Source organism: Camelus dromedarius, chromosome 5 (assembly GCF_036321535.1).
Source record: "Camelus dromedarius isolate mCamDro1 chromosome 5, mCamDro1.pat, whole genome shotgun sequence".
NCBI lineage: Eukaryota > Metazoa > Chordata > Mammalia > Artiodactyla > Camelidae > Camelus > Camelus dromedarius.
In genome coordinates, this window is record NC_087440.1 from 29,284,654 (window position 1) to 29,301,657 (window position 17,004).

At 35.2% G+C, this 17,004-nt stretch overlaps 1 protein-coding gene across 1 annotated transcript; it reads right to left on the bottom strand.

Annotated features, from left to right (window-relative positions):
* Positions 1-15,025: 15,025 nt before the first annotated feature.
* On the bottom strand, positions 15,026-15,949 carry LOC105089958 (olfactory receptor 4L1). Its single transcript, XM_010981141.3, has one exon. It carries the CDS (start codon positions 15,947-15,949, stop codon positions 15,038-15,040), a length of 912 nt encoding a protein of 303 aa, XP_010979443.1. The 3' UTR covers positions 15,026-15,037.
* Between the last annotated feature and the right edge of the window lie 1,055 nt (positions 15,950-17,004).

The following is a 17,004-nucleotide window of genomic DNA, read 5'->3' on the forward strand; positions in this document are numbered from 1 at the left end:
AGATTTTTTAAAAAAAGCCACAATTAGTACTGATGTCTTCTGATTTCTATTTGATGAATAATAGTTGGTGATATGAGAGCATGTATTCTTAAATCTCACCTTCTTGAGGCTGTTTTCTCAAATCCTTGCATTACCAATGTTCACAATAAGGAGTTGTGTACTGTGTGTAGATGTACATATGAGGTAATTTAGCAGTAAACAGTGAAATGATTCAGTTCTAATGTAAAGATTTTGCTTTGATTGTAAAGTATCAGACTAGATACTCTTTGTTGAGCTTTTTAGACACCATTCAAAGGATCTAGAGTGATCAAAAATGGTAACAGTTACATGATTATCATGTGCCAAGTTGTGTTGCACATACAAAACACACTTAATGCTTATAACAATCCCAGGAAGTATTATAATTAACCTATTTTTGCCTATAAGGAAACTATGGCATAGATGTATTCAATGACTCATTCATGATTATGCAGCTAGCAGGGATCAAAACTGGTACTCAATTCAGTCTGTCTGACACGAGCATTTGGGCTGATAGCAATGTATCATATTGCCTGAAAAATTAAAGGAATATGTTTTTATGGTCAAATTACTAAGTGTCAGTTGAACTCATATGTTCCTTTCATATGGAAAATAGTAGATATTATTCAACAAGTAGGTTGGAATCTCTCTATGTAATGAGCTACAGGTTTTTCCCTTATGTAGAATGAATCAAGGTCCTGTGTCTGTTTGATAATATAGAGAGATTAATTATCAAACAAAAAAGCAATACAACATATAAAAATATTTAGTTTAGCACATGATATATGAAACACGTAAGAATTTTTAGAGAATGGAGATGAATTCCTAGTGCCACGTTGAAGATACAGCTTTAAGGTTGGTTGTCTTTGTCTTCAAAGCATTACAAAGTAAAAAGAATTCTCATGATCAGTCAACAAAAAGGGTAAGGCTTAGAGAATGTGTAAGAATTTATAAGAGAAAAGAATGGAGAACAGTGCATGGGAAGAGTGATGTATTTAGAAAAGGGACTAAATTAAGTTCCAAAGATGTGAAGGAAGTGTCTGGTTTCCTTTCTCCAGTGACCTCTAATTCTCTCCTTGTTTTCATTTCTGCTCAGGCTCTTGTCCAAATATCTTATCATCATTATCCAACCTTAATTCCCTCAATTGCTGTCCTATCTTAGATATTTTAAGAAATGGATAATCCCTACAAATTAGGGAAAATAGAAATTAAAATGATGTAGTTCTTGTAGGTCAGCCTCCAGGAGTGTAGAGAATGGATGCATAAAGGTGGACTGTGGACCTGGAGGAGCACACAGAGGACAGCACCACACCACACCTTCTATGAAGGAATGTGTTACATGATTATCATGTCAATAAGCAGAAGTTTGCCTTTGGTGACAGTAATTGCAGTGATTAAATGCACTTTGGAGAAATGACAAGACTTGATAATTACGAGACAGAATGAACATGCCAGCTAATATCTGGGCACCAATGCTTTTGCTACATGGAATTTTGCTCCATGACACAATAAACATTGGGACAACTTAGATATGAAACTAATTCAATTAAGCATAAATGTGATTAAGAAAGTTTTATTTTGGCCTTTTATTTTATTTCAGAGGGAAAGCTGGCATTCATTTCTGTTGATGGTTTTCCCAGCATTTGTTGTTCTTATTTTCCTCCTTCCTTTCGAAGCAAGCTTTCTCAAAGTAGTTATTTGGTCCTGCACTTAACACACCTGTTCTTACATTATGAGAGTACAAAGGCAGTATAAGTGAAAAGAAAGAAATAATTGTATAGTTGAGACAAAAATCGTATTAGTGAAGAAGATTTTCTTCCTCTTGAATAATCAATTGCACATTGCATTATAATTACTTTCACTCAATGTGTTGCACTTTGAAGGAAACAGAAGGTAGAATAATAATATATTAGAGCTAGGAAGGAACTTTATAATCATTTATTCTTCACATCTGTTTAGTAAATGAAAAACCAAGATCCATCTAATTAAAATTAAGAAATCTTCCCAAGTCTTAGAGGCAAGACCACCCTAACAATATATGATGAGTATTAGTTGACATGGTATAGGTGTAAGCTGGGAGGGCACAGAATGATCGCTGAGAGGCATGTGTTGAATGTGAGTCATTCATGTAAATGCAAATTACAACCCTGAATATTATTTATATAAATCCATATTAGGGAAGTCATGAGCCAAGACTGTTTTTACTAAGTTATTGTTTATGAACATTTCTGCTTTTGCTCATGTGTATCCAAATCCTGTCTTAATATAAGCACAGTTGATTCAAGTACATATTTTCTTCCATTTTCATTATAGGCATTTTAATAAAATAAGCATAATTTCAATATTGATGGATTTTATGTTTGTCAAAAATTATACATAGTTGTCCTAAAGTAGAGTTTTGAGTAAATTCAAAAATATGTGAAGTAAAAGAAGCTGACACAAAAGACCACATGTTGTAAAATTTCATCTATATGAAATGTCTAAATGATGAAAATCTGTAAAGACAGAGAGTGTTTTAGTTGTCCCCTTGAGCTGGGAATTTAGTGCAGATGAGCACTGGTGATGATAGTGATTTAAAATCAGAATGTGATGATAGTTACACAACTATGTGAGTATAATCATAATGATTGTAACATATACTTAAAATGGGTGGTTTTCATAGTTTATGAATTCTATTGAATAAAAATTGAACCTTTATACCTTTTTACTTCTGTTCTTAAGTTAAAATTATCTTTAATATATTTAGTGTTTTTAAATACGGTTTTCTAGTACTATCCAGCAGCTTGTACTCAAATATATTTCACAATGAGACAATTAATGATGTATTGTAGTGCAATCTAATCTAGTTATAAATGTCCCCTATTTGAATTTATATTTTGACTTACATATTTGAAAATGTGCTCTTCTCTGTTTTTGTTAGTTTTCTTTATATTTCTCTTACTATTTCAAATACTTAAAATGAGTTTCCTGAAGTATTCACATTTTCCTTCATTCTCTTGAATATCAATGTCCTATAAGGAATTCTTGTTCTTTATTTCTTTGAGATCTTATTTGTATTTGCAGCCTAATGGTAAGCTTTATAAAGATACTTTCTAAACATCTTGTTTTGGTCAGTAATTCTCCCTTGCCAGCTCACCCTCCAACTGTCATTATGATATGCCTGTTTTTATGTTCTGCCAACACTTGAAAGTTGATTAAAAGAAAAAATATTCCTATTCTACAAAAAAAAAAGAGTTTCTAGCTTTTCCATTATTTTAAATAATAGTATGAGTTATGTGGATGCTCAGAATTTATTTTCTTAATTTGTATTCATCATTCTTAATCACTTGCCATCTACTACTCAGTTTTACTCAGCAATATCATTTGAGAGCATGTATCTTTTAAATTTTCATGGAAATTGTTGGTTATAGCTCATTGCCAAATAAGTATGTGATTCCATGTCTCAAAAGACATAGCCTTTTCCTTACGAACAACCCAGAATTAATTAAAATACCATCTTCAGTATATTGAACTTATAATGCATTAACTGTGTATATTATCTTCACTTACCTGTTCTAAGGGCATAGTCTGAGGAGCAACATGTTGAAGGGGTTATTCACAATTAGAAATCTACTTTTCATTCTCTGTGATACTCTTCATGTTGTTCTGCATACTGATTTCTGTCTCTTTTACAAAGATGTGAACCACTTTGGAGGCACTTTGTTGGAGCATTGGGAATCCAGATTTCACTGGGAGTTGTTAAAACAGTGACACTTCTGCCCTGGCATGACCACCAGAGATGTCCCCACTTAATTTCAGATCCGGTAATAGCTGTTGCTCTCCTTGAGCACAGGAATGATTAAAAGAGGCTTCAGAGTGTTGGTTAACTGGTTGTGATACAGTAAGTGCAGGCATCTTTGATTTGAGAGACACTTGCATTCCCTCATATTACTCCCCAGCTGTATTCAGACTTTCCTTCTCACAATTTTGTGATAATTTTTAGATGCATAATCCCCAAACTTTTCTGACGTTAACATTCTTAAAATAAAAATTGATCTATACATGGTTTAAATTTACTCCTGAGTGAAGGGATAGACTGGGATTTCAAAATTGTAGAATAGACTACACTGTATAGCACAGGGAAATATACACAAAATATTATGATAACTCACAGAGAAAAAAATGTGACAATGAGTGTGTATATGTCCATGAATAACTGAAAAATTGTGCTGAACACTGGAATTTGACACAACATTGTAAAATGATTATAAATCAATAAAAAAAAAATTTACTCCTGAGAGCACACATATTGTGTATACATTAACCTCTTCAGGAAATAGACATTTTTAAAGACAGCATTAAAATAAATCATGTTAAATAATTTAAAATATTATATTTCTTAATAGTACAGCTAACAGTTTTATGCTACTTAAAATATTAATAGCTATTTTCATTCAGTTATCTTGCTATGAGCATTTCTGAGAATATCTACATGGCTAAAGATATTAACATAATTATTACCCTATTTACTATAAAATATTGTAATAAATTCTTGTTTTACAAGATGTTGTTTTTACTAAGTTAATTGTCTTGATGATCCTGGTGTACTTTGCACCACAGGCTTCAAAATCTGTTTCAATAACTTGCTGACAAAGGATGTCATCAGTGACTTTCAGATTGATTGATACGTCTGTCACTTATCTCCAAATCCTTACCTAATTCCAGTCAAATTCACTACTTAACTTATGGCTTAATGGAGATAGTTGTCCTAGACGTTGCTTTTATTACAAGAATCGTTACAGTTGATGAGAATTTTTTTATATACAAATGTTAAAATCTTCCATAGTTGTATGTAAGGTGACACTCCTTCCCACAAGTTTTAACTTATAATGCTTTATTTGCAGATCATTTGAAATGGTTTTTGTGTTTCCATAGTGATTGGTGATGAGGCATGCATTTTATTTATTGTCATATTGCTCATCTTAGCCATTTTTTCAGACTGGCAGAAAACACAACTATTTTCTCAGTGGAATGTCGCTTTTGTCCTTTTACTATTAGTAAGAAACATTTAACACTTTATATTACATTTAGTGAAAAATTTAAAGTTTTCCACTGATTATCACGTGACATGTAGCTGTGTATGAGGCCTGGCCCTGGCTGCTACAGGTGCCCTGGCATCAGGGCTAGCCCTCAGCTGCTACCTGAGAGGTCTGCTTATAACTGGTGTGCACATGCTTCTGTGCATTGCTCACCACTTGGAATGGGAGCCACTTTGGAGGGAAGCTGGTGCTGGCTGCCTACTGGGTGGTGTGGGGCTGGTTCCCCAGAACATGAGCCATTTTGGAAGGACACCAGTTCTGCTCAGGCCACCTTGTGTGGGTCATGGCAGGAGCTACTTTGGAGGGATGCTGGTGCTAACTGGGATAGCCTGTCAGGTTGGGCAAGGCTGGTCCTCAGGAGAACACTGAGATGGGGCAAACAACTAGCTAGGTTGATGGAGACTGACAGAAAAGGTGACTGTCAGTACTGGGCCAGCTAGCTAGAAGGAGAGTAAAAAAAATTGTGCCCTCCAGACTCTCATCCCCAAAGAAAATTCTACCACATCTCTGCTCCTACAAAAATTAGTCAAAGAATCTCCTTCTTGTGGGACCCAGATACTTCTCAAGTTGCTACCTCTGAGCTAGAACTTGTAGTGAGTAAGTTTGTGCACAAGCCGTTCAAGAACAGAGTCTCAGTTTCCTGCAGTCCTCTGGTCTCCTGGATACAAGTGCCACTGGCTTTCAAAGCTAGACTTATGGGGTCTCATCTTCTAGGTGTAGATCTCCCACGCTGGGAAGCCCGACATGGGGCTCAGAACTGTTGCTCCTCAGGGGGCACCTTCGCGGTCCTGATATCCTTCCTGGTTGTGTGTCATCACACTAGGGGTGTGAGTTCTGACTAGACTGCCTCTCTGCCCTTCCTCCCCATCTCGAGGTGGCCTTTGCTTTGCATCCTTACTTGTAGAAAATCTGTTCTGCTAGTCCTCAGGTTCTTCTCAGAGATACTTTTATGTACAGAGAGTGTGCAGTTGTAGTTTTGGTGTGTCTGTGGGAGAAGGTGAGGGCAGGATTTTCCTACTCCAACTTCTTAATCTGGGCCTAGCATTTTTTCTTCTTTTCAATGTATATTTGAAGTATATTATATACAGTATATTGGACCTCATTTTTCACTTACAATATATCTGGGGAGTTTTCCATATTAGCACTTACAGAGTTCCCTAACTCTATATGGCTGTTTATTATTCAATTTATTAATATATAACTTCAAAATATTCTATTCTAATTAGAAACATAGGCTATTTAAAATTTTGGGGATATCTTTCCTGCAATAATTAAACCTAATTGTATCATTTTTGAATGCATGTATGTGATGGACAAATCCCCGAACAACAATTAGAGGGTCTCTGTTATTGTGCATGTGTATGATGTTTTTTCTGGACTTTAATGGATTATAATTTATATACAATAAACTGAACACACTTTAAGTATACAGCTAGGTGACACTTTGACCCTGTATATCCTTACTAGTTACCACAAAAAAAGCACAAGATATAAAATATTTCCATCACATCAGAAGGTCCCCTTGAGATCCTTTTCAGCCAGTACATCCCTGGAAGTAATCACTGTTTTTTTATTATCAACATAGATTAGTTTTGCTCTTGAAAATAATATAAATGGCAATGTGGAACACGTGTTCTTTCGTGTCTGGCTTCTTACATTTAATGTAGTTCTTTTGAGATTCATCCATATTAATTGCTGAGAAAGATTTTATTTTATAAATATGTAACTGATGAGTCCTTTTCCCCTGTGGGGGTAAACATAAATAAAGCTAACAAGAGCATTTTTGTATAAGTCTCTCTATGAATATTTTCTCTCATTTCTCTTGTGTATACACCTGAGAGTTCAGTGCTGGGGCATAGTGTAAGAACATTTTTAACTACTGGAGAAACAAGCATACTTTTCCATAGTGGTTATAATATTTTTTTCTCCTACTGTCAGTATGAGAGAAACAGTTCATATGTATCCTCACCAACAATTTGTTTTTTTCAGTCTTCTATATTCAGCAGTTCTACCTGACGTGTAGTAGCACCTCACTGTAGTTTTGATATACTTTTCCTTAGTAAGTAATGATTGTAAGCAAATTTTCAAATGTTTGCTGGCTATTTGCGTATCTTCTGTGTACTGCACTTTGAAGCCTTTTGACAAGAAGACTTCATTTTGCACTCTGTCCTTTATAGTCCAAGTAAATATTTCTTTGCCAGAATAAATCTCTTTAAAACTTTGTTCATTTATTAGAAAACATTTTAAGATACAATAGCAAACAGTCTATCTTTTTATATTCAGATTAGCAAACAAGGCATAAATAGATGCAAAGAGATTTTAATATTTTAGGCAAGTCATAGAGTTCTTGATAGTGTAACGAAATCTGGGACTTAAATTATTTAATCATAAATTGCTGATATTGAAAGCAGAAAATAGCAGTTTGGAAAATAAAAGAGGAAGAAACTGAAAAAGATTTAAAGACAAGACAGAGGAGATGGAGGAGTTGGTTGGTAAGTTTGGTGTTTCATTGGCAAGATTGCTGGCTGACTTGGAGGCAGTAATATAAAATAAGGGATAGCTGTGAGGCTGTTCTCTGATACCTGTTTCTCCTGCACAACCATGCCTATCAAAGTTTTCACTCCAGCCACATCCTTCATGATTCAGGCTAGCTCACCGATTTCTAGCATTCTAGAATTTTCTTTCTCTTTCTTCTGTTTTAGTTCCTATATGCGTGTGTTATTTTGAAATTGTTAAGATTTCATTACTCTACAATTACCTGTTTGTTCTTGTTTAGTCGAAGCTGAAAAATTTGAAGAAAATATCCCTCTGTAGTAGCATTACACTGGTGTTTTAGATCATATTAAGCAGTGGTCTCTTTCTAGCGACTTTAATTCTAGTCATACAAAGTATAGACTAACAACGTAAGTAGAAGCCTAGCTTGCGTAGATAGGAGGTATGATGTTAGGGTAACAACACAAAGCTATAATCTATCAGTTTATTATTTGTGTATATTTATATATTTTTCCTTCCTTCTTTTCTTTTTCATTCTTTTATTCTTTCTTCCTATTTATTAGATGAATGTTTACCCCTATGGAGAAATCTATTGCTTTATAATTTCTAGTTAAAGAGAAGTCAATTCAATATTCTGAAATTATAACTCAAAAACCGGCCTTCAAATTCTAAAAACAAAAGTCACCTTAGTATTGAGGAAAGAAGCAGATCATCATAGGAGATAATTCAGTGTAAAAGAAAGGACCCCATAAAACCACCCTTTCACAATGGGGCTTGATTGCCAATTAAGTTCGCAATTAATAATTTGAGTACTTTAAGATAAATAGAACTCTGGGATTCTTCTTATTAGACATTCATATTTATTTATAATAAAAGTATGACCTGGGAATCTATTTCCCTCAAAAGCTTGACAAATCACCTTGAAATATAAGAGCGCTAAAGCTCCGTCTTCATGCAGAGTGCACAATGGAGGTCTTAGTGCTGAAGAAAAGGAAAGAATTAGGTAATAAATCATTTACTAGTGAATCATACTTATTTTGCTAATAGGAAAATAGAAAATTTTAAAAGTGCTATTAACTATAGCATACTGCTTGTTTAATTTTAACATATGAGGCAAAATTAGGAACAAATTAAGCACCGAGTGGAGAATATAAAAAACAACAGACAAATAATAAAATATCTGTTAAGCCCAGCCAACCTAGAATTCCTTTCCCCCAGGCCTACTTTTACCTTGGAGAATGTAATTAGACATTGGCTATAAGAACTTATAGCTCCCTCCCCAAGGGAGGAAAAAAGTGGGGAGCTGGTAAGGAAACAAAGCAAGGTATTGCTCCATTATAATTAATATTATTTCTGTTTTCTTTTATGGCCAGTATTGTAGAAAAAGAAGTCATTCCAAATAACTTAAAACTACTTTATTTGCTGTTTTTGCTATTCTTTTTAAACCAATCTTTTAAATTTTGTTAACTATGTGAGAAATAATTTACATATGTTAAAGTGAACAAATCTTAAATGTATAGATTGAAAAATTGTATTTACCTTGTGCATGAATCTGTGAAACTATCATTCTTACAAATTATAAACAGTTCCTTTGAGTTCCTTTGCAGTAACTATTCACCAGCAAAGATAATGACTGTTCTGATTTTTCTCACAAAATATCAGTTTTATCTATTCTTGAATTTCATTTAAATAAAATCTTATAATATATATTCATTTTCTGTATGTATTCTGCTTAACGTAATGCTTTAAAGACATATCCATGTTGCTTCATGTACCAGTTTAATTTTTAAAATATTTTATTTATTATTGTATCATTTAATTATTTTATTTTGGCAGGGTATGGGGAGGTAATTAGGTTTGTTTATTTTTAGAGGAGACACTGGGGATTGAACACAGAACCTTGTGCATGCTAATCATGGGCTCTACTACTTGAGCTGTACCCTCCCCCTGACCAGTTTAATTTCTTTTTAAAAAAATCCATTAGTGAGTAGTATTCCACTGTGTGATATGCTAGCCCCATCTTGGTGTCTACTTCTCAGATGACCTAAACTAACATAATTGATACAAAAAAAATGGTCTGAGAAACAAATGCTAAATGGAGATTTACAGCTGGCTCCCTCACCGCCTGGTGGGCAAACAGGACCCTATTTCAAGTGGTAGATGGGATGCAGATAGGCCCTGGCATAACAGAGGTGCCTGATTGCACAGGTGGTGATCTGGGAATGCATCCTGTTGGAAAGGAATGCTACTGCAGGTGAATGACTCAGTCATTTGAAAGATAAGGGAGAAAAATTCCTATAAAAAGTAGAGTTGTTTGCCTATTTCTAAGTTATATGGATGCCTGGGAATAAAAAGAAATGGAAAGCCACTAAAAAGCAATTAAAAGTTAAGTGTAAGGACTTAAGAACTCTTTGGTAATTTACAGTTTCTTATCTCCTGTGGTAAGTAAGTAGACAGAGACAAGCAAGAGACTGAAGATCTAACATAGTTTCACAGCCCTAGAAAAATACCTTCATTCAAGGCATGTGTATTATGCTAAGGTCAGGGAACTGGTAGGGAGAAATCTAAAACCCTGAAATGGGTTGGGGTGAGTACATCTGGATAAATGCCCCTATAGGCTTTGGTTCTACAGACTCCTTCACCTTAGTAAGAGCTAGAACTTCCTCTGCTCGAGGAGCTTCAGAGGCTTCTCTTCTATAAGGCAACAGGTGACCCTTTAGGCCTGGACTTCCTCTCCAGGATGGTACCAGAGTAGAGCCCCAGCATAACCCAGCGACGTGCTGGGTCTGATAAAGAAGGAAAGAGACATTACACTATGGTAATTGTAAGATTTCACTTCCATGTTCTACCAGCCATGGGACTATTATTGAAGGGAGTATTAAAATCTCCTTCACGCATTGTTCTCTTGGCCTCAGTGGACATCTTTATGATAGTTATTTTTAATTCTCTGTCAGGTAAATCCCATAACCTTGTTTCATTAGGGCCAGTTTCTGGAGATTTATCTTGTTTCTTTGTTTAGAACATCTTTGCCTGGTTCTCCATTTTCCTTGATTCTCTGTGTTGGTGTCTACACATTAGACAAAACAGGTACCTCTCACAGACTGGCCTTGTGCAGGAAGAGATCCCCACCAATAAGTCTCTTCAGAGATTCTGAAGGCCTCTCCCAACTGTTTCTCTCCCCAGGAGGAAACAGGCAGCTTCTTGGCAGTGGTTTTCATTTTCTCACTCTGTGCTCAGAAAGTGGGTGGTGGGAGTTGAGGGGGTGGACCTATGGCATCTAGGGCCTATGCTGCCATCTCCATTCTCCCCAGCTGGCCGGCCTGTGCCAGAACCATCAGAGAGCCAGCGTTGGAGAGATACATGGTAGGTCTTTGGGAAGCCTCTGAAGGTGTCAGATTCATAAATTAACTCTTTTCCTGTACAGTGGCAAGCTGAGAGCTCGAATTTTTTTATCTACTCACTCTGCACTGAGTTATGGAGGATCAGTGACATTTACTGACCCAAGCTACTGCCTCTGCTTTCCCACAGGCAGCAAGACTGTGACAGACCTGTCAGAGCTCCAAGACTAGCAAGACCTGAATCTCCTTACCTGCCTAGGTGAGTCTGTTTTTTTTTTGTTCTCCTGGCGTTCAGTACACTTTTACTTAGTTTCTGATTTCGCACGGAAAATTTGTCCATGAATTGTTGCTGAGTTGGTGTGTTTGTAGGGGAAGGAGGGTCCAGGAATTCCTCCCATCCCATGCTAGTAATGTCGCTGTCAGCATCAAGTATTGATGCAGGCTGTGATGTGGATGGATCTTGAAAACATTCTACTAACGAAGAGAAGCCAGTCTCAAAAGACCATATCACTGTTCCCCTCACACCTCCATTAATTACCTAGGCAACCATTAATCTACTTTCTACCTGTAAAGATTTTCCTATTAAGGACATTTCATACAAATGGACATTAAATACACAGTTTCTAGTGACTCATTTTTCAACTTAGCCAAATGTTGTTAAGATTCATGCATGTTGTAGCATGTGTCAGTGTCTTACTCCTTTTTATCGCTAAATAATATTCCACTGTATGAATAAAGCATATTTTGTTTAGCCATTCATCAGTTGATGAACATTTGGGTTATTTTAACTTTTTGACTATTTTGATGAAAGTGCTATAATCATTCATATATTTTTTGTGTGAATATGGACAACTGTTTTAGTCTTTTGTGTATGTATTTGAAATAAAATTGCTAGGTCACATGGTAACTCTATGTTTAACATCTTGAGGGACTGTGACAATTCTCTCAAAAATGGTTGCACCATTTTCTGTTCCACCAGGAATACATGAGCATTCCAATTGTTCTGCATCCTTGTTGATGCTTGTTATTGTCATCTTGTTGATTATAGCCATCCTAGTGAGTGTGAAGTGGTTTCTTATTATGAATTGGGTTTATGTTTCCCTAGTGACTAATGATGTTGAGCATCTTTTCATGTATTTATCAGCCATTTGTTCATCTTCTTTGGAAATTTGTCTATTTAGGTTCTCTGCCAACTTTTAATTATGTATCTTTTTATTTTAGAATTGTGAGAGTTCTTTATGTATTCTAGATACAATTTGCTAATCAGAATCAGATTTTATAAATATTTTCTCCCATTCTGTACATCATCTTTGCACTCTCTCCTGACTCTCGTTGATTCTGGGGTTTTTTGTCTGTTGTTTGTCTTGTGAGTTTTTATTTTTAAAACATTTCTGTGAGACTTAAGTGTATCCTGTAGTCAAGGGACAATTTTTTTTTTACAGTGGATATCTGTTTTAATTCTGCCAAATGCATGAGCCTACACTCTAAAGTAGTAAGTTAAAAGAAAATTCTCATGTTGATGTGTTAGGACATACAAAGTGCGTGATGATAAGCCAAACCCTTGTTAGGGAGGATTTATTTTTATTTCCACCAAGAATCAAGTTGGGAGACATTTTTGCATATTTCCTACTTCTGTTAGGTAGGCTTTCTTCTAATTTTCTCATCTTTTCAGAACCTGAGCCCTCAGCATGGCCCCCATCTATCTCCTTTCCTTGTTCAGGCCCAAAGGCCAGTCCACAGAGCACTCCCAAATGCCAAGTTCTGTTAGCAGGCTCTCTAGGCAATGGTGTTCTATAGATTCTCCCAGAGTAGGCAATCATTCAATGCTTGTTTATTTTCCTGGAATCAGCTTTCTAACTGGGCCTCACATGTGACTTTTTTACTTTCCTTTAACATCTTTAATTGAATTTAAAATATTTTAAATGTCTTTAACAATTTTATATGTTTTATAACCCAACCTTGAGTGTGATATACTGACAGCATGTTTTATCAACTGGAGTATAATCCCACCCACCACTGGAGATATATTTTACCTTATAAATGGTTAGGATTCCTTCAATATTCAGTGTGCTATAATGTGAAGCTGAGATTTTTTTGGTTTACTATGTAGAAATAGAGCTAAATACAATTTCTTATAGCAAATATTCTGAACTTATTTAATTTTTTTTCTCTTCCCTTTGCCTCAATATCTTTCTGTATTCCAGTTTATTTTGATTTAATTACAGAGCTCTAACACCTGTGATTTGATTATGGAAGTATGTGAGCATATGTGTACTCTCATCTTTTTAACAGATAACATCTCACAGTGGAGGGGCATGTGTTCTTTACTTGTAGTTCAAATTGAATAACATTCTGCTAGAATGTACTTATTTTATCTTTTGCTTATTCATCCAGTAATTATGTATGAACTGCTGTGTGCCAACGTGTGCACTAGATACTGGGATATATGGAACTTACAGCCTAAAGACAACGCTGACATTAACCTATAATTAAACAAGTAATCATTACCATAATTTATGCAAAGATTGGAAATTGCAGAATGTTGTAAAAGAGTAAAATAATGAAATTTAAACTGACCGAGTACATAAAGGGAAGATGCTCTAAAATGAAATATTTTATCTGGGTCTTATACTCACAGGGGGAGTTAGCTGGGTAGAGAGATGAAGGAATATTATTCCTAGTGAAGGGAACAGCTTGGAAATAGTGCTAAATTAAGAAGATGCCTGATGCTTTGGAGAACTGTAAAGAAAGCAAATGTGGCTCTAACTTTATGAAAAGGAGTAGATTGGAACAAAATTCTGGAGGCAGAACATATTTTGTAGGGTTTTGAAGGACAATTAAGGATGTGAACCTAAGTCCTAATGCTATGAGTTAGTTGTAGTCAAGTTTAGTTTTTTTTTTAGATGCTGCATCACTTATGAAGTTTTATTTAAGAGAAATACTCATAATTTGTATGGGACAATTATAGGTATAGTATAAAATTATTTCACTAATAATTATGTTATGAACATTCTGATCAACAATATGCTGTAAGGTATTTCAACATGTGAACTTCTAAACATGAAGTTAGTTTGCCATACATTTTAAAGAAACTGGCTATCAAATGTGCTACAAAGAAACTGAGAGTTGCACTTTAATGACATCACTCTGGATGGTTCTGGAGAATGCATTGAATGTAGGAAAAAATTTATGTGGTGGTTTAGTATTAATTATGAAATGATTCCTAGAACAAATAAGAAATGTTGGCCTTGGACTGGGAAAGAATACTTAGGATTAATCATCAGTAAGTGCGAGATTCCCAATTTAGCATGAACTTCCCCTCTCCTCAACACTCGCAAGCAAATAAGACTTTGCTTATAATTGCAATAAAAATTATGAGCCTACCAAAGGCAAATTAACCTGTAGTTTTATGTGAAGCACTTGAAATAAAAAGTTACATGATATATTACATAAAATCAAAGAGTGTTCTTCTACTTTTATGTATTCAAGTTTGAAAGTCAACTATGTATATATATGATGCTTGTTGCAGCCTTTGGTTTCAAGGCTGCTCTTTGCAGTTCTATTGAAATTGTCCTTCTATTGTTTTTCCCTTTTAGTATCTTATATTCACTCTGGCATCTTATAGATGTGATACTGTGAAATACAATAATTTTTTTTTATTTTTTGTATCATTGGTTTAAGAGAAAAGATCATATTTTTCCCTTTGTTGTTTACATTCTTTGAAAGGTTATTTGTTCAGGGGTCCTCATTTAAGAGAGTATAAATTTATGACTTTCATTAACAATCTGTATCAAAATTATCTCTAACAGAATTTACCATATATTTTAATCTTTATTTCTTCACTGATATATATTGACTGTCTATCATAAAAATATTTAATAATTTTATATGTCTGTTTTACTGTAAATCACTAAATTTCATTATGTGTTATAAAAGCATTATATGTGACTTTAAATATTTTATTGTATTTTCTGCCCTGATAATGATTCTAAAATAAGACAGTGCAACCATACATTACATGTAATCCATTCAAATTCTGTTAGGACAGTATTTGAAAGAGTATTAATTATATAGTCCTAAATTCTAGAAGTTCTATGCAGAGCTAACATGTTAACATTGTAATTTTCTCATGGCTTTTTGCATTTTCTGATTTCTCAGGGTGTAAATAATAGGATTCAGTAAGGGTGTGATAACAGTGTAAAATACAGCAAGGATTTTATTACCTGCAAAACTACTGAATGGCCAGGCATAGATAAAGATGCATGGCCCAAAGAACAGAGTGACCACAGTGATGTGGGCAGACAGTGTGGACAGAGCCTTGGAGAGCCCTCCAGATGATCTTTGTTGCACAGTGACCAGGATGACGGTGTAGGAGACAAGCAGGAGGAGGAAACAGATAAGTGAGAGCAGTCCACTGTCCGCAATGACAAATAATTCCAGAGTATATGTTTCCACACAGGCAAGCTTAATCACAAGGGGAAGGTCACAAAATATATTGTCAATGATGTGGGGGCCACAGAAAGGCAAGTTCACTGTTAATACCATCTGACTCATGGTGTGTATAAAGCCAATTGTCCATGAAAGCACAACAAACCCTCCCAGCACCCTGTGGCTCATGATTGTCCTGTAGTGCAGGGGTTTACATATGGCTACATACCTGTCAAAAGCCATGGCTATCAAAAGAGTCATCTCAGCACCTCCAAAGAAGTGCATGAAGAACATCTGGGCCATGCAGCCCCATATGGAGATGGTCTTGTGTTCAGCGAGCAAGTCTCTGATCATCTTGGGTGTGGTGACCGTGGAGAGACACAGGTCCAAAACAGAGAGGTTTCCAAGGAGGAAGTACATGGGAGAGTGAAGGGAGGAACTGCATGCCACTGTGACCATAATGAGGATGTTTCCCAACACGGTAGCCCCGTAGATCAAGCAGAATGTCACAAAGAAGACGATCTGAAGTTCCCATGGTGCAGAAAACCCTAGTAGAATAAACTCAGTCACCACAGATCCATTACTCAGATCCATTTCCTCCACTCAGAAAGGTTCTAGAAGTTTTCTATATATGGAAGAGATTTTTTAAAAAAAGCCACAATTAGTACTGATGTCTTCTGATTTCTATTTGATGAATAATAGTTGGTGATATGAGAGCATGTATTCTTAAATCTCAGACCTTCTTGAAGCTGTTTTCTCAAATTCTTGCATTACCATTGTTCACAGTGAAGAGCTTGTGTGTTGTGTGTAAATGTATGTATGCGGTGGGTGGTTTAGAAGTAAAGAGTGCAGTGAGTTGATTCAAACATTTAGATTTTGCTTTGATTGTAAAGTATCTGACTAAATTCTCTTTACTTAACTTTTTAAACACCATTTGTAGGATCTAGAGGGGTCAAAAATAATCAATAACAATCTCATGATTCCTATGTGCTAAGCAGTGTTTTAAGAGTTTCATATACATTAACACACTTAATGCTCATAGCAATGCTATGAAGTTTTATAATTACTCTAATTTCGCATATGAAGAAACCATAGCATAGATGTAGTGAATGACTCATCCAATATTACACAGCTAACAAGGAACAAAATTGGTATTCAATTCCAGTCAGTCTGACACCAACATGTGGGCTTATAGCAATATATCATATTGCCTCCAAAAGTAAAAGAACATGTATTTATGGTAAATTTTTTAAGTATCAATTAAATTTGTTTGTTCCATTCATATGGAACACAGCAGATATGATTCAACAATTATGTTGGAATCCCTCTATGTAATTAACTGCATATTTTTTTCCTTATACAAATGAATAAATTCCATCTAGGGAGTTTACCATCTGGAGAGATTAATTATCAAACAATAAAAGCAAGAAAATATTTACTTTAGCCCATGAGATATGAAAAATGTGGTAAGAATTTTTAAAGAATGGAAACCACTTCCAAGTGTCACTTTCGAGATACAGCTTCAAGCTTTGTTGTCCTTATCTTCAAAACATTTAAAGTAAAAAGAATTCTTATGATCAGTAAACTAAAAGGACAAGGCTTAGGGAATGTGTGAGGATTTACAAGAAGAAAAGAATGAAGAGCAGTGA